Here is a 19,005-nt window from a genome sequence, read left to right as displayed (position 1 = left end):
TGCTGCTGGTCTGGTGACCATACTTTGAAAACTACAGGTCTAGAGATTTATCATTAGTGTCGTTTAATTATGCAGTTGATTAATACTAGTATTTTGGTTACACTTTTTCTGTTGTTAAACCTATAATAAAAAATATAAATAATTCTTTTGAAAGGCATTGGTTTCACCAAGTTGTTGTACAGTTAAATCACTCCATAAATTTTTCTTTTCTTCCAGTGTGAACAGATTTAACACGCTTTTATTAAGCAATCTCTGAATATATGTAGGAAGAATAATACCCCAAGACTTCAGTTCTGCTGCTTAGGGTTACTCCATGAGGGAACAAGCCTTTTTTTTTTTTTTTTTTTTGAGTATAATTGCTTTACAATGGTGTGTTATTTTCTGCTTTATAACAAAGTGAATCAGTTGTACATATGCATATATCCCCATATCTCCTCCTTCTTACATCTCCCTCCCTCCCACCCTCCCTATCCCACCCCTCTAGGTGGACACAAAGCACCCAGCTGATCTCCCTGTGCTATGTGACTGCTTCCCACTAGCTATCTATTTTACATTTGGTAGTGTATATATATCCATGCCACTATCTCACTTCGTCCCAGCTTACCCTTCCCACTCCCTGTGTCCTCAAGTCCATTCTCTACATCTGCGTCTTTATTCCTGTCCTGCCCCTAGGTTCATCAGAACCTTTTTTTTTTTTTTTTAGATTCCATATATTTGTGTTAGCGTACAGTATTTGTTTTTCTCTTTCTGACTTACTTCACTCTGTATGACAGACTCTAGGTCCACCCACCTCACTACAAATAACTCAATTTCGTTTCTTTTTCTGGCTCAGTGATATTCCATTGTATATATGTGCCACATCTTCTTTATCCATTCATCTGTCGATGGACACTTAGGTTGCTTCCATATCGTGGCTATTGTAAATAGAGCTGCAATGAACATTGTGGTACATGACTCTTTTTGAATTATGGTTTTCTCAGGGTATATGCCCAGTAGTGGGATTGCTGGGTCGTATGGTAGTTCTATTTTAAGTTTTTTAAGGAGCCTCCATACTGTTCTCCATAGTGGCTGTATCAATTTACATTCCCACCAACAGTGCAAGAGGGTTCCCTTTTCTCCACACCCTGTCCAGCATTTATTGTTTGTAGATTTTTTGATGATAGCCATTCTGACTGGTGTGAGGTGATACCTCGTAGTTTTGATTTGCGTTTCTCTAATGATTAGTGATGTTGAGCATCCTTTCATGTGTTTTTTGGCAATCTGTATATCTTCTTTGGAGAAATGTCTATTAAGGTCTTCTGCCCATTTTTGGATTGGGTTGTTTGTTTTTTTGATATTGAGTTGCATGAGCTGCTTGTAAATTTTGGAGGTTAATCCTTTGTCAGTTGCTTCATTTGCAAATATTTTCTCCCATTCTGAGGGTTGTCTTTTCGTCTTGGTTATGGTTTCCTTTGCTGTGCAAACTTTTAAGTTTCATTAGGTCCCATTTGTTTATTTGTGTTTTTATTTCCATTTCTCTAGGAGGTGAGTCAAAAAGGATCTTGCTGTGATGTATGTCATAGAGTGTTCTGCCTGTTTTCCTCTAAGAGTGTGATAGTGTCTGGCCTTACATTTAGGTCTTTAATCCAGTTTGAGTTTATTTTTGTATACTGTGTTAGGGAGTGTTCTAATTTCATTCTTTTACATGTAGCTGTCCAGTTTTCCCAGCACCACTTATTGAAGAGGGTGTCTTTTCCCCACTGTATATTCTTGCCTCCTTTATCAAAAATAAGGTGACCTTATGTGCGTGGGTTAATCTCTGGGCTTTCTATCCTGTTCCATTGATCTATATTTCTGTTTTTGTGCCAGTACCATACTCTCTTGATTACTGTAGCTTTGTAGTATAGTCTGAAGTCCAGGAGCCTGATTCCTCCAGCTCTGTTTTTCTTTCTCAAGATTGCTTTGGCTATTCAGGATTTTTTGTGCGTCCATACGAATTTTGAAATTTTTTGTTCTATGGAACAAAACTACCAATGGAAAATGCCATTGGTAGTTTGCTAGGGATTGCATGGAATCTGTAGATTGCTTTGGGTAGTAGAGTCATTTTCACAATGTTGATTCTTCCAATCCAAGAATCCAAGAACATGGTATATCTCTCCATCTGTTTGTGTCATCTTTAATTTCTTTCATCAGTGTCTTATAGTTTTCTGTATACAGGTAGTTTGTCTCCTTAGGTAGATTTATTCCTAGGTATTTTATTCTTTTTGTTGCAGTGGTAAATGGGAGTGTTTCCTTAATTTCTCTTTCAGATTCTTCATCATTAATGTATGGGAATGCAAGAGATTTCTGTGCATTAATTTTGTATCCTGCTACTTTACCAAATTCGTTGGGTAGCTCTAATAGTTTTCTGGTAGCATCTTTAGGATTCTCTATGTATAGTGTCATGTCATCTGCAAACAGTGACAGCTTTACTTCTTCTTTTCTGATTTGGATTCCTTTTATTTCTTTTTCTTCTCTGATTGCTGTGGCTAAAACTTCCAAAACTATGTTGAATAATAGTGGTGAGAGTGGGCAACCTTGTCTTGTTCCTGATCTTAGTGGAAATGGTTTCAGTTTTTCACCATTAAGGACGATGTTGGCTGTGGGTTTGTCATATATGGCCTTTATTATGTTGAGGTAAGTTCCCTCTGTGTCTACTTTCTGGAGGCTTTTTATCACAAATGGGTGTTGAATTTTGTCAAAAGCTTTCTCTGCATCTATTGAGATGATCATATGGTTTTTCTCCTTCACTTTGTTAATATGGTGTATCACATTGATTGATTTGCATATATTGAAGAATCCTTGCATTCATGGGATAAACCCCACTTGATCATGGTGTATGATCCTTTTAATGTGCTGTTGGATTCTTTTTGCCAGTATTTTGTTGGGGATTTTTGCGTCTATGTTCATCAGTGATATTGGCCTGTAGTTTTCTTTCTTTGTGACATCTTTGTCTGGTTTTGGTATCAGGGTGATGGTGGCCTCGTAGAATGAGTTTGGGAGTGTTCCTCCCTCTGCTATATTTTGCAAGAGTTTGAGAAGGATAGGTGTTAGCTCTTCTCTAAATGTTTGATAGAATTCGCCTGTGAAGCCATCTGGTCCTGGGCTTTTGTTTGTTGGAAGATTTTTAATCACAGTTTCAATTTCAGTGCTTGTAATTGGTCTGTTCATATTTTCTATTTCTTCCTGGTTCAGTCTCGGAAGGTTGTGCATTTCTAAGGATTTGTCCACTTCTTCCAGGTTTCCATTTTATTGGCATAGAGTTGCTTGTAGTAATCTCTCATGATCCTTTGTATTTCTGCAGTGTCAGTTGTTACTTCTCCTTTTTCATTTCTAAGTCTATTGATTTGAGGCTTCTCCCTTTTTTTCTTGATGAGTCTGGCTAATGGTTTATCAATTTTGTTTATCTTCTCAAGGAACCAGCTTTTAGTTTTATTTATCTTTGCTATAGATTCCTTCATTTCTTTTTCATTTATTTCTGATTTGATCTTTATGATTTCTTTCCTTCTGCTAACTTTGGGGTTATTTTTTTCTTCTTTCTCTAATTGCTTTAGGTGTAAGGTTACTTTGTTTATTTGAGATTTTTTTTGTTTTTTAAGGTAGGATTGTATTGCTATAAACTTCCCTGTTAGAACTGCTTTTGCTGCATCCCATAAGTTTTGTGTCGTCGTGTTTTCATTGTCATTTGTTTCTAGGTATTTTTTGATTTCCTCTTTGAACTCTTCAGTGATCTCTTGGTTATTAAGTAGTGTATTGTTTATCCTCCATGTGTTTGTATTTTTTACAGATTTTTTCCTGTAATTGACATCTTGTCTCATAGCATTGTGGTCAGAAAAGATACTTGATACAATTTCAATTTTCTTAAATTTACCAAGGCTTGATTTGTGACCCAAGATATGATCTATCCTAGAGAATGTTCCATGAGCACTTGAGAAGAAAGTGTATTCTGTTGTTTTGGATGGAATGTCCTATAAATATCAATTAAGTCCATCTTGTTTAATGTATCATTTAAAGCTTGTGTTTCCTTATTTATTTTCATTTTGGATGATCTGTCCATTGTTGAAAGTGGGCTGTTAAAATCCCCTACTCTGATTTTGTTACTGTCGAGCTCCCCTTTTATGGCTGTTACTATTTGCCTTATGTATTGAGGTGCTCCTATGTTGGGTGCATAAATATTTACAATTGTTATATCTTCTTGGATTGATCCCTTGATCATTATGTAGTGTCCTTTTTTTTCTCTTGTAATAGTCTTTGTTTTAAAGTCTATTTTGTCTGATATGAGAATTGCTACTCCAGCTTTCTTTTGATTTCCATTTGCATGGAATATCTTTTTCCATCCCCTCACTTTCAGTCTGTATGTGTCCCTAGGTCTGAAGCGTGTCTCTTGTAGACAGCATATATATGGGTCTTGTTTTTGTATCCATTCAGCCAGTCTGTCTTTTGGTTGGAGCATTTAATCCATTTACATTTAAGGTAATTATCGATATGTATGTTCCTATTACCATTTTCTTAATTGTTTTGCGTTTGTTATTTTAGGTCTTTTCCTTCTCTTGTGTTTCCTGCCTAGAGAAGTTCCTTTAGCATTTGTTGTAAAGCTGGTTTGGTGGTGCTGAATTCTCTTAGTGTTTGCTTGTCTGTAAAGGTTTTAATTTCTCCGTCAAATCTGAATGAGATCCTTGCTGGGTAGAGTAATCTCGGTTGTAGATTTTTCTCCTTCATCACTTTAAATATGTCCTGCCACTCCCTTCTGGCTTGTAGAGTTTCTGCTGAAAGATCAGCTGTTAACCTTATGGCGATTCCCTTGTATGTTATTTGTTGTTTTTCCCTTGCTGCTTTTAATATTTTTTCTTTGTATTTAGTTTTTGATAATTTGATTAGTATGTGTCTTGGCATGTTTCTTATTGGATTTATCCTCTATGGGACTCTCTGTGCTTCCTGGACTTGATTAACTATTTCCTTTCGCATATTAGGGAAGTTTTCAACTATAATCTCTTCAAATATTTTCTCAGTCCCTTTCTTTTTCTCTTCTTCTTCTGGGACCCCTATAATTCGAATGTTGGTGTGTTTAATGTTGTCCCAGAGGTCTCTGAGACTGTCCTCAATTCTTTTCATTCTTCTTTCTTTATTCTGCTCTGCAGTAGTTGTTTCCACTATTTTATCTTCCAGGTCACTTACCTGTTTTTCTGCCTCAGTTATTCTGCTATTGATCCCTTCTAGAGAATTTTTAATTTTATTTATTGTGTTGTTCATCATTGTTTGTTGGCTCTTTAGTTCTTCTAGGTCCTTGTTAAACATTTCTTGTATTTTCTCCATTCTATTTCCAAGATTTTGAATCATTACTATCATTATTCTGAATTCTTTTTCAGGTAGACTGCCTATTTCCTCTTCATTTGTTAAGTCTGGTGGGTTTTTTTGCTCCTTTACCTGCTGTGTGTTTCTCTGTCTTCTCATTTTGCTTAACTTACTGTGTTTGGGGTCTCCTTTTTGCAGGCTGCAGGTTCCTAGTTCCCGTTGTTTTTGCTGTCTGCCCCCAGTGACTAAGGTTGGTTCAGTGGGTTGTGTAGGCTTCCTAGTGGAGGGGACTAGTGCCTGTGTTCTAGTGGATGAGGCTGGATCTTGTTTTTCTGGTGGGGAGGTCCGCATCCAGTGGTGTGTTTTGGGGTGTCTGTGACCTTATTATGATTTTAGGCAGCCTCTCTGCTAATGGGTGGGGTTGTGTTCCTGTCTTGCTAGTTGTTTGGCATAAGGTGTCCAGCACTGGAACTTGCTGGTCGTTGAGTGGAGCTGGGTCTTAGCATTGAGATGGAGATCTCTGGGAGATTTTCGCTGTTTGATATTACATGGAGCTGGGAGGTCTCTTGCGCACCAATGTCCTGAACTTGGCTCTCCCACCTCAGTGGCACAGCCCTGACGCCTGGCTGGACCACCAAGAGCCTGTCATCCACACGGCTCAGAATAAAAGGGAGAAAAAAAAGAAGGAAAGAAAGAAAGAAGATAAAATAAAATAAAATAAAATAAAGTAAAGTAAAGTAAAATAAAATAAAAAGTTATTAAATAAAAAATAATTATTAATAAAAAAATTTTTAAGTAATCAAAAAAAAAAGAAAGAATGAAAGAAAGAAAGAGCAACCAAACCAAAAAACAAATCCACCAATGATAACAAGCGCTAAAAACTATACTAAAAAAACAAAAAAAACCAAAAAAACAGACAGACAGAACCCTAGGACACATGGTAAAAGCAAAGCTATACAGACAAAATCACACACAGAAGCATATACATACACACTCACAAAAAGAGAAAAAGGGAAAAAATGTATATATATTGCTCCCAAAGTCTACCTCCTCAATTTGGGATGATTTTTTGTGTAATCAGGTATTCCACAGATGCAGGTACATCAAGTTGATTGTGGAGATTTAGTCCACTGCTCCTGAGGCTGCTGGGAGAGATTTCCCTTTCTCTTCTTTGTTCGTACAGCTCCTGGGGTTCAGCTTTGGATTTGGCCCCGCCTCTGCGTGTAGGTCGTCTGAGGACGTCTGTTCTTCACTCAGACAGAACGGGGTTAAAGGAGCAGCTGATTAGGGGGCTCTGGCTCACTCAGGCCAGGGGCAGGGAGGGGTACGGATGCGGGGCGAGCCTGCAGCGGCAGAGGCTGGCATGATGTTGCAGCAGCCTGAGGCGCGCCGTGTGTTCTCCCGGGGCAGTTGTCCCTGGATCACGGGACCCTGGCAGTGACGGGCTGCACAGGCTCCCGGGAGGGGAGGTGTGGAGAGTGACCTGTGCTTGCACACAGGCTTCTTGGTGGTGGCAGCAGCAGCCTTAGCGTCCCATGCCCATCTCTGGGGTCTGCACTGATAGCCACGGCTTGTGCCCGTCTCTGGAGCTCCTTTAAGCGGCACTCTTAATCCCCTTTCCTCGCGCACCAGGAAACAAAGAGGCCAGAAAAAGTCTCTTGCCTCTTCGGCAGGTCCAGACCTTTTCCTGGACTCCCACCTGGCTAGCTGTGGCGCACTAGCCCCCTTCAGGCTCTGTTCATGCAGCCAACCCCAGTCCTCTCCCTGGGATCCAACCGAAGCCCGAGCCTCAGCTCCCAGCCCCGCCCGCCCTGGCTGGTGAGCAGACAAGCCTCTGGGGCTGGTGAGTGCTGCTCGGCGCCGAGCGTCTGTGCGGGAATCTCTCCGCCCTCCGCACCCCTGTTGCTGCACTCTCCTCCGTGGCTCCAAAGCTCCCCCCTCCGTCACCCGCAGTCTCCACCCGCGAAGGGGCTTCCTAGTGTGTGGAAACCTTTCCTCCTTCACAGCTCCCTCCCACTGGTGCGGGTCCCGTCCCTATTCTTTTGTCTCTGTTTTTCCTTTTTTCTTTGGCCCTACCCAGGTACGTGGGGAGTTTCTTGCCTTTTGGGAGGACTGAGGTCTTCTGCCAGCATTCAGTAGGTGTTCTGTAGGAGTTGTTCCACATGTAGATGTATTTACGATGTATTCGTGGGGAGGAAGGTGATCTCCATGTCTTACTCTTCCACCATCTTGAAGCTCCTCCTGACCACTCCATACATTTTTGAAAGTCATGGCTGATTAAATTGTCAGCGGGCCGTGAATTATCTAAATGTTTAAGCAGGTTAACGGCTTTCTGTAGTTCAGTGTTAACTTTAAGAGCATTGGTACCTTTGACACCAAGTTTATTGACTTCTTGATTGTGGCTAAAAGGGAGACTAGGTATTAGTATCAGACATATTTTGTCTTGAAGGGTACTTGGTAGCATATGAAAAGTCTTATGCTGAAGATAGTTTATGGCCAAAGTACAATGGTGTCTTTGGCTGTGTTGTCTCAGAAGTGTGATAGCCAGCAGTTGTGGAGCATCCTCCGGGCCATAATAATGACTGTGACACCTTTGAATGGGTAAGGACCACTTTCATCAGAACTATGAAGAGACTTACCTGCTAAGGATGTGGAGAAACTGGAACTCAGAAGACAGTGACCAGAGAGATGAAAAGTTCCTCTCTGATGGGATAGTGTATCCTAATTATAGGAAGTATTGGGGAGGGAAGGGAGAGAGAATAGTCCACAGTATTGGTCTTCGAATATTTGGAGGACATTACATAGGAAAGAAGGCTTATTGGGAGTAGCTGCAAGTGTTAGAGCTCGGACAAGCAGGAGAAGATTTCTCATCTTTCCTCAGAAAGCTGTCCAAAGACTGAATGAACATTTGAGAAGGGAGAAGTGATTTTCTTATTAATAAAACTGTCCAGATATAAATTGTTAACCACTTGGTAGGAATATTGTTAAAGGGAATTAAGGATTCATGTTTCATATAGGGATTTAACTAATTTCAAGGTTCCTTCTTGAAACCTTAAGGTTCTCATGAGTCTATGAAGTAGACCAAAATATTTATAAAAATTAGAAAATAAAACATCAAACCTGCTGCATAAATACTTAGATGTGCATATACTCAGAAATGTGAGTTGATTCCTCCATTTGGAATGGAGGTTGGTAAAGATTCCTGAAAGAACAGTTTTTAAAGACTTTTTTTTTTTTTAAACATCTTTATTGGAGTATAATTGCTTTACAATGGTGTGTTAGTTTCTGCTTTATAACAAAGTGAATCAGCTATACATATACATATATCCCCATATCTCCTCCCTCTTGCGTCTCCCTCCCACCCTCCCTATCCCACCTGTCTAGGTGGACACAAAGCATGGAGCTGATCTCTCTGTGCTATGCGGCTGCTTCCCACTAGCTATCTATTTTACATTTGGTAGTGTAAATATAAGACTCTTCTTTTTTAAAGACTTGGGCAGCGTGTCAGGTTTATAGATGGAGGCAACAAACACTAACTCTGGGGTTAAGCAGAAAAGACATTTATTGAAAGGCTGTCACGTATCTCATATTATCCCTGAAAAGGCTGAAGAATGAAGCTTGGAAAATAATCAAGCACAAAGTTAGATAGCAAAAGAAATGCAGCCAAAATCATAGTAGAAAAGTAAAATGAAGAAGATACCTTGACACTGACCATACCAGCACTGGGCGCCAATGCTACCCTGAAAATGCTGCTGCTGCTACTGTGGCCCTTGCCCTCCCACAAAATCGGTTCTTCATGGTTTCTGCTTCTTTGTGACACAAGGCCCACATCTGAGCACATGATAGAGCTTAAGAATGCTCACACTCGAGCTGTAAGTTATCTGGGAACACAAGGATCTTGTGTTTTCCGTTCCTCTAGTTGGAAGTGGGCTCTGCTTCCCACCAAGAGTCCCACCAATATAAGGTAGGGAATTCTCAGGACATAGAAGATGTGGGGCAACCCCCCAAATGACAGACATTCACTGAGAGGGCACTCCAGAATTTACTCCACTGAATAGTAATAAGTTTTATCACAAAAAAATTTAAACATTTTTTAGCGTATTTTTGCTGCAGGATTCCTCAGAGACTTTAACATATGAACATGTATTGTGCTTCTCCAAGAGGGAGATATGGTGTGCAACGTTTGCCACACATAGTTGAGCAAGGCGTTCTTTTCCATGGTAATTCTTGAGAAGAGTGTTCCTGAGAACATTGACTGGGAAAATGTGAAAGGATAGAGGTCATGCCCAGAGGATTGCAACAGGCATTGGCAGATGTAATAAGAGATGAGAGCCTTTAGAAGGTCGGTCAGGGTGGAGAGTGCCTTGAATTCTACCAGTCTAATTCAGGTTTGAGTCATTGGATAGTAGCTGAGGTGAGGCTTGAGCCTGAAGGTGCTAGTTAGCCTGAATCAGTACCTTCAAAGGAGGCTCTGGTTGTAGCATACACAAGGGTTGGGAGAGGACAATCAAGAAACAAAACCCTGTGGAAAGGTTTAATCATTATGATTTAGAAGTAGGAATATAGATTAAGAGACTCTTGTATCTGAAAGGAACACTCTGGGTCATTGGTCCTGAGGTCAGCAAACTACAGCCTGGGAGCCAGATCCTCCCACAGCCTGACCTAAGAATGGCTTTTACATTTTTAAGTGGTTGGGGAAAAAAATCAAAAGAATAATAATACTATTTCATCACATATGAAAATTATATGAAATTCAAATTTCAGTGTCCATGAATAAGTTGCATTGTTCTCCTTAGTGGGCCTGTATTACGAAGAAATTGTACTCAATTGTGTTATTGTATTTTTAATTACATCACTTAAATGTATGAAATTTTTTCTCTCTTGTTATTATAAGTACCTACATAATATTTTCAGTTTTGCCACTTGCCCTGCAAAACCTAAAATATTTACTGTTCCGCCCCTTTAGAGAAGAACTTTGCCAATCTCTGTTCTAGTCCACTGCCTTCACTTTACTGATACTGAAACTGAAGCCCAGAGCAATTTGCCTGAGGTCCGACTCTTCCCAGTGATGGATCTGGGATGGAACCCATGTTCCGGTTCCTGCTCTAGTGCTCTTTCTCCTACAGCTCAGATGCATCAGTCCAAATGATGTTGCACGGGAAGCAGTGGTGTGTGTAGATGATGGGAGAGGAAGAGGCAGCACCCACCTCTATCCAGTGCCAAAGTGTAATCGGATGATGATGGTGTTGAATGTGACGGAGAAGCACAGGAAAGGGGGAGGATTTAATAACCTCCCTTAAATCTTAAAAACCACTCCAGTTTACACCTAGGTCTTCCAGTTTCTCCATTTCTGCATTTAATGCAACTCAAAGACTTTAGCCCAGAAGGTGAATAATGTAGAAATTCTTTCTGCAGATCATTTATGTGGCAATGCTCCTTGTTGGTTTTGGTATTACCACTTAGATATGGAAATATTCAGCTTTGCTTCTTGAAATGATTGGATTTTATAGATTCAGGTTGACATGTTCCGAGATAGCATGTGTCAATGGCCAGAAAAATAGGAAACCTGACACTGAAAAGAATTCTGAAATGAGGTCCCAGCCTCTGAGAAACAGTGGAATATTTAATTATCAATGTCAGCCATGAATATAGGATGAGAACCATCCTTCCTTGGATGTTCTGGGGGCTTCAGTACATTTTGTTGAAAGTATTTGGTTGTCAGAAAATTCTAGGATATAGAGTGATAATGTAACCATAGTGAGTTTTTTTTTTCAGTTTATTTCATAGTTTATTAAATATATGTAATACAGTTTATTCTATAAAACCATTCTGTTTATATAGTTTATCATCTGATAGTCTGTAAACATTTCTTTTGATTTTTTGAGAAGAAATCAGTGGTCCACTGGGGAAATTTTTTCCTTTCTGGCTCATGTATTATATGGTTTAAGAAAGAGCATGCTAAATGAATTCAGTATAAATAAATGCTATCTAAACATTTTTTTAAAATTTATTGACTCAGGCAAAATTTGTAAGTCGATTTTTCAAGATAAAACTGCCGACTTGAAAGAAAGTCTTGAGTCTCTAACACAGCTGCCCAGCCTCCTTTAGCAAAATTGAATTCCAGTACGTGAGTTAAGGCCCTGTGCTTGAGCTGGGTGACGATGCTGGGAGAAAGCCCCTGAGACGGATACTTACCGCTCAGGAAGTGTGCCGTTAACCACGGTCCTTAACTCCCTTTTACGACACAACTGAGGGGCCGACCCCAGAGGCTCACTCTCATTGCCTGGGGAAATCCCTCGCCTGTACTCTGGGGGCTGAGAAGAAGCTAAAATCACAAATTCAAAGAGATGAAAGAAGATGGGTGAGACATGGTAGTGTTGACAGCCAGACAGAAGGAGAATGAGGACAACGGCTTTAGGGTCTCCACTCAATAGGAAATCAGTGCAATCAAGCAAGGCACCTGCTGGGGCCTGGAAGCTGAATGAGGAGGGGAGATTGGGATTCCTTGATGCAGCCCTGGTTAGGGCACTCTTCTTCCTAGCAGCCGTTGTAGACTAATGATTTCTATAATTGTTTCATACTTCTCTCCCCCGTTAGACCAGTGCTTCTCAAATGGGGGCAACTTTACCCTGCGGAAGACATTAGTCTAGAGACATCTTTAGTCGTCACAACTAGAGAGGGGAGTGGCACTGGCATCTAGTAGGTAGAGGCCAGAGATGCTGCTAAACATTCCACAATGCACAGGACAGCCCCACAAAAAGAATTATCCCACCCCAAATGTCAACAGTGCCAAGGTTGAGAGACCCTGCGTGGATCTTAAAGACCCATCTGTCTTGCTCAGCCCTTTATCCCCAGCGCCTAGCTGGGAACCTGGCACAAAACGAGACTCCCAGCAGGCATTCACTGAATACAGGTGAGCCAAGTCTTCCCTCTTCCCAGCCTCTTTGCCTAAGTCACTCCTTTTGCACCAGCAGGCACTCTCAACCCTGAGCACATTGCACAGGACTGATCATTCCCTCTACTTGTACGTCAGTGACACTACTTTTGAGCTGCAGATAATCTCTAATCAGAAGGAAGTTACATTTCTTCTGTCTCTCATTTCTCTGTCGTATCTCTATACTGAAATTGACATATCTATGGTTTTGCATCTGCATTCTTAAGAAGGAATGAAATAAAAGGGTAGATATTTTCCTTTGCTTATACCTAGTATTTTGGTGTAGAATGATGAGCTATAATGCATGGCTGACTTAGCAACAGTGATCATTAGATTTATTTTCAAGGATAGCCAGTACTGAGTGTATATGTGGGTGATGGAGGAGAAGGCAATTTCCAACATAATGAGCATTTTTGAATGCAATTTGACCAATTTTTTTATGCTGTATAGGGAATGTTTATCCTTTTGAAGAGACAGTTCTGGAAGGCCCCGGAAGTTCCAGCAGAAAACTGGCTCAGTGGGGCTACACTAGCCCATCAGAGGAGCAGATTGAAATCTGGAGCGCCCCTTTCATCCCTGTTTCTAACAAAGCCACTTCCGGAACAAAGGAGCCTACATTGTTTCATAGTTGCAAAGATGCCTGGTCCAGGCCTATATAAATATGGGGGACGTTACAGGGTGGGGTGCATGCAATCCAGCTCTTCCTGGAGCGCACTTGCCCGTCAGTGGCAGGATGAGAGCTGAGGACATTGAGTGTGCTCAGCCCTTCTCTGGGTGTCTTTCCCCAATAAACCCTATTTCATATACACACTGTGGCTCCCTTAGAAACTCAAATGCAACCTTCCCACCAAATAGGGGAGCAGTTCAGTTGAGCAGCTGTAGGAGTTGACCGAATTGCAGGCTATTTATCGTATTTTAAATGATTTCTCTGTGTCGTATGACTTAATCGAAACTCTCAGAGAGCAGGAAGAAGAGTAAATACTCGTGAGTGTGTATGTAGAGGGGAATGAAATGTGCAGGTATAGATTGTCATATCTTGCATAGATTGTATATCTATAGATTGTGTATCTATATCTATTGTATATCTGTAGATTGTATATCTATATCTATAGATTGTCATATCCTGTATAGATTGTATAGATTGTCATATCTTCTTGTCTCTACTCCTGTCAGCTTTTTTTTTAACAGAGTAAAGTTTTCAGTCTGTACTGTGAAACCCTAAAAAATAGCCTTGTGTGGGTTCTCGGGATGTTTTTGAGGGTATAGCTCATTATCCCCTACAGTAAACTCGTTATGAGGACTCTTGAGATCCCTGATTTCTGACTAGGACTCAAGAGTAATTAGGCTTCTCCTCAGTCACTGGTTTGTTTTTTATCTCCGGGACAATGAGTACGTAACCGATTAGGTTTCCTTTGAGAATTGAGAGTTGCTTGTTAGAATGTTCAGAGCCAAATCTGTTGCCCAGCCATATACAGCAGGGGTTTATAGAAGTTCATGGTAGCCTCAATCCTGACTCCATGTCAGGATGTCCGTATTTTTCCTTTATCTTTCCCATCTACTTCAAGTGTATCATCATTGTTATATGTACCTCTGTAAAATGTTTTGGGGAAAAGGTAGGGGTATAAATAAATAGATGTACTATGGTAGGCCATCAAAAACCAGTTTTACTGGCTTCTTTTTTTCCCTTTCCAGATTGAGATGCTACCAGATGGGCTGTTTCAGTGCAAAAAGCTGCAGTGTTTACTTTTGGGGAAAAATAGCCTGATGAGCTTGTCCCCTCACGTGGGTGAGCTGGCGAACCTTACTCACCTGGAGCTCATTGGTAATTACCTGGAAACACTTCCTCCTGAGCTGGAAGGATGTCAGTCCCTCAAACGGAGCTGTCTGATTGTCGAGGAGAATTTGCTCAATACTCTTCCTCCCCCTGTAACAGAACGTTTGCAGACATGCTTAGATAAATGTTGACCTAAAGAGGAAAATAATTTTTAAAAGTACACTCCAGGGCTTTATCTGAGAACTCAGTTTTCCTAAGTTATAAAGATGAACAATGGATAATTATGACTAACTATAACCAAATGTCTTATTAAAGCAACTCAGTGTCTATCCCTAAATTAAACAGGTAAAAAGTATTAACACTGAACTAAAGTTTTGTGAATAATTGATCTTTAACTTATGGAAATAAAAGAAGTACGCTTGGAGGGTGGAATGGGGACATGAAATTATTGAATCTCTACATTGCAGTTTGTATCTTTTGAAGATTAGGTATTACTTATTTGCATACTTGTTTTAACTGACTTCCTGTTTTGATATTTATCACCTAGACCATAAACTCATCAACATAAATTCCCTTGATGTACACTGAGCACTGTCTTTGATTTATGGTCTTAAATATTTTTAGTCAGGGTACATTGTGCTAGGCAGAATTCCTTCTGGCTTAATTTTTACTTCCTGTCCCAGCTTGTTTTGAGTCTTCCTCCATCTGATTTTCTCTTGACAACAATGATGAACCCTGAGAAAGTGCCTGCCTTTGGCCTTTGCATAGAACAGGAGCAGAGTTCTTAGGACATGTCACCCTCGGGGCATCCTAAAAATTAATGTATGCTCAAATTTTTTCTTGTATATCATCAAAGCCTTTTTTATTTGCTAATGATTTTTATATTAAATGTAAAACATACAAATATTTTTTATTGTATAATCTTGGATTCAAAATCTGTCAGAATAATTTTTGTAAGGTACAGAGAACACATCCTTTTCTTTAAGAATTTACTATTAATATACTTGGTTTTGGCTGCTTATGATTCTCATATTTGTGCACATTCTGTTCCAAAATGTTTTTGTACTCTGCAACTAATTACTTTTGGATAACAAAAGCCTTGTGTTTCATGCCCTAAAATATTTGGGGGGTTTCCTTGTAAGAGGATGGCCACATCATCTACCTCTCTCTTCCCTAGTGCTGTGCTATTGTACGGGTACAATTCTTAATTACTTCAAAAACTGTGATGGAGGGGAGAGGTGCAGATTTGGATCTTTAAAACTGATTTTAAAGCGTTCTGTGGAAATTAAGTAAGAGTTAAGCAAAATACTTTCTTCTCCATCTGCATGATCTCTAGATAGGATTATAATGTAAAACACTCAGCTTAAAATTCAGTGCTTAAAATGAGTTCTCAAAGCTCACAAAGAAATAGATCTGGTTAACAAATCCATCTCATGCCTTTGTCTAACTTTTCTGGAATCCATTTTGCTCTTTTTTATAAAGAGCTTTGTGTTTGGCTTTTTATTATCATGCATATTATAAAATGAATAAAATCGACTGACTCATTTTGGGGAAATGTACATTTTCAATGTGTTTTTCTCTAATGGGTCTAGGCATTGTGATGCCGTCTCATTTTGGATGTAACTATGAAGTAATCTATTAACTGCACCTAGACAAAACTGGAAAACACTATGGGTAAAGAGTACTGTAAACATGGAATTGTGTTGTATGGTATGTTTTTTCTTGCTTTGTCCCTTCCAGAAAGATGAAAGTGAGTCTAAGTTATGGCAAAATGTAGCTTCCCTCACCTGCCACACACCCCTGGACTAACATTCAGAGAAAAGAATTGTTCACATCAAATGAAATTTGAGTAATAGCTATAAAAAATATAAAACACCAAAAGCTGCCTAAAACATTATTGTTTATTCTGAATGAGAAAGAACAGTGTAAAAATGCAATTCTTACCAAAACTTGCCTTTAGTCAGAACATTCAAGTTCTCAGGGAGCCAGGCATAACTGATGAAACTTTCTTGTAGGATTTCAGAAAACGGATTCTGACTATATCTAGGGTTTTGTGTTATTTTCAATCTTTTTAATGTTGAGTTCATTGTCATTTTAATGTTTCACGTCTCTGTTGCACAATAGAATTGTCATGTGTACCGATTCCAGTGTTGGATAGGATTATCTTATGTTTGGAACATGAATATGATACGTGGAAATACGTTTAAATGTTTTGGGCCATATAATTAGCCATAATGTGTATGAAAAATCTTACCCCCTTCTATAAGGAAGAGTTTTTAAAACAAATTTCAGATTTGCTACTATTCCCCTGACAAACTACAACTCCTCCCGGCTAGTCACCAGTTCTGTTCACCTGCAGAAGTCACTAGCCAAACCTTCCTTATCACCCTTCTAAATTTCTATCAGGATCAATAAATGAGTTTTGTAAGCTTCTTTCCAAACACTAGGGTTTGGTTACTAATGCAAACTCTGTTGTTCTTGATGCCATAGTTTTTAGGTTTACTTTTTTATTTCAATCCTACACTCCAGTGTTTAGGTAACTTTTGAAATGATGTAGCACTGATGCCATGAACTCTGAAACCACCACTTAACACACAAAACTATGGTGTTTGATGCCACCTTTACTGCAATGTTGGAGCAGATCTTCAATTTGGAAGAGGATTTTAAATGAAGAAAATGAAGTTTATTCAATTATAATTTTAAGACTTTAGTTGATGCTTGATTTCCAAGAATGTGTAGTGCATTTTCCAAAAAGTAAATATGGATGTTATTCAGAACAAAGTTGAAGGCTTATGCTAGCATTGGTTCATTTTATTTACCTTCACACACACAGATACACAATGATGAGCTTGCACACACACACGCCCCATGTATACAAAATGTAATTTATTAGTTTTGGATATGTTTAATACTTTTCCAAAGTTGTAAGAGGTTGTAGGTTAACGCTAGGATATTAATTATTTTTTATTCCTTACTTGTAATCATGGAGTATTCTATTCTCTTAGTTGTAATGTTAAAAGAAAACTAAATGCTCAAACTTGGTCAGCGACCTAAGTGGTTTTGAGCATTCCTTGTAAGGTGTAGTGTTCCTTCACTAACATACATCAGGGTATATCTGTGTGGCACATAGATATGGTGTTTTCATTCTTCATCCTCAGTCTTCATCTTTCCTCTGATATCACCATGTTTCACTGTCACTTAGCAAATGTTTGTGTTAAACAGGGTAAATAGAGATCCTCAAGGTCTCATTGTTGTGGCATAGCTCCAATGTGTGTGCTGTGGTGAGCTGCAGTGAGTTATCTGTGTAACATTATTGTTTGATAGTGAAAATATTTGTTTCTGTTCTTCAGGTGTCTCATGATTCAAATTTTGTATGTTGAACTAAAGTATTGCATAATATTGATGGGTTCAGAAACCATTAAAATAATCAAACAATTATTCTGTGGATTTATAGCTTTATTTCCTTGTATTTTCAATCAAATGCTCTTTCCATCGTCACTTTCTCTTAGCATTGTCCCATCCACATAAGGTATTTTGTTTTCCCTCTCCACTCACCCATCTCCTTAAATTTATATAGTAACAAAATATATGTGTGCTAGAGAACTTGCGATAATACTTGAGCATGTATTTATCTGGGGGGAAGCCAGAGCCTATAATTATGCCTAATTGAGTAGTTCTACTTGACCCATCCCTGCAGTGTTTAGAGCTGATCCAATGATCCCTCATCTGTACCAACAGCATGAGAATATAACTGTAAATCCACTTTGTTTTCAGGAACCGTATATTGCATCAGACTCTGTGTTTATTTCTTTCTGGAAACAAGAGGAAGGCTGGTGGGAGGGGGGAGGAGTTATTTTGCATCCTGGTTTGAATTATGAAGACATTATATACATGAAATGGCCTAAACTAGTAACTGTTGCAAAATGCCCTGGATATAATTATTTCTTATCTTCCGCTGGATATGAAAGCTGAAGCGGTGAAAAAACTGCAGTCCTATTTAATTGGTTTCTTCCTGTTTCTGGTCCATCACTTCTACATCCACTGGGAACTATCTACTAAGTACCTTTGGTAATGGATTACATTCTCTCCAACTTTTTTTTTTTATATGAACAATTTCATCAACCCTAAAGCATTAACATAGAACATATGAACCAAAGTACTGAGTTGAGCTGGCTTCTGGTTGAAATTAATTCATATTTAAATTTTGCATTTGACTTGTATAGTACACTACTGCTGAGGAAAACAATTAGGAATGCCTGCTGCATGTTATATATTATCTCTAACAGAGATGGTGCAATTTAAAAAATACAAAGGGGCATAGAATTAGAATGGATGTGTTTGTGTATATATGTGTTGTATATAAACCTAAATATTTATGCTTAAATATTTTAAAAACTCTTCAAATGTTTCACTCTCAGCAAAATAATGGGCCAATCCTGAGTAGAGACATTTTCTTTGGTTAGCTTCACAGTGAAGGCTAGCATTTGTTTTTTTGTCTTTGTCACATATTCTGAAACATGTACATAATTGGTTTTCGCTTCTGATAATGGATTACTAGAAAATGTGAGATTGTCTTGAGTTGAATGATTTTGGCCCTCAGGTTTACCATGTAAATCTGCATTTTGGTGGTAAATCCCTCTGCCTGAGATTCAGTAGGTTTTGGTAAACTTTACTGTTTTTAAAATAACTTTTGTGTAAAATAAAGATTCAATTTTTATAATAAATGGCAAATAAAAACAGATTCAGTATTGGAAGAAGTTGACTGGACTAATTGTACCTGTATACACGTATCAGTGCCCAAGTTCCAGAAGTGATTCCCTCCTCTTCCCAGGGTTTCCTGTGCAGTTGTACTGTTATATTGTTCACCAAATGATGGATTTTAGATTTACATATGAATCTCATAACAGTAGTATGAGTTTTCAAAGTATGCTACAATGGCCACAAATTATCAAGTCCCTGAAAACTGTTGAATTGATCCTAGAATACA

At 39.0% G+C, this 19,005-nt stretch overlaps 1 protein-coding gene across 7 annotated transcripts in view; it reads left to right on the top strand.

The window, feature by feature from the left end:
• The window catches only part of LRRC8B (leucine rich repeat containing 8 VRAC subunit B), a 73,295-nt gene extending 55,839 nt beyond the window's left edge, over nt 1-17,456 (top strand). For 5 of the 7 annotated variants that reach the window (XM_082477202.1, XM_082477199.1, XM_082477201.1 and 2 more), the window contains one exon: nt 12,695-13,930. In XM_082477202.1, the coding sequence (XP_082333328.1) occupies nt 12,695-12,988 (294 nt within the window). In that variant the 3' untranslated portion in view covers nt 12,989-13,930. The other 2 variants (XR_014268038.1, XM_082477204.1) reach the window with 2 other exon arrangements.
• The last annotated feature ends 1,549 nt before the right edge of the window (nt 17,457-19,005 follow it).

The sequence above is a fragment of the Balaenoptera physalus genome (genome assembly GCF_965194825.1).
Source record: "Balaenoptera physalus genome assembly, chromosome: 1".
Lineage (NCBI taxonomy): Eukaryota > Metazoa > Chordata > Mammalia > Artiodactyla > Balaenopteridae > Balaenoptera > Balaenoptera physalus.
Note: the sequence above shows the minus strand (reverse complement) of the source record. Positions and strands in the feature narration are given on the sequence as shown.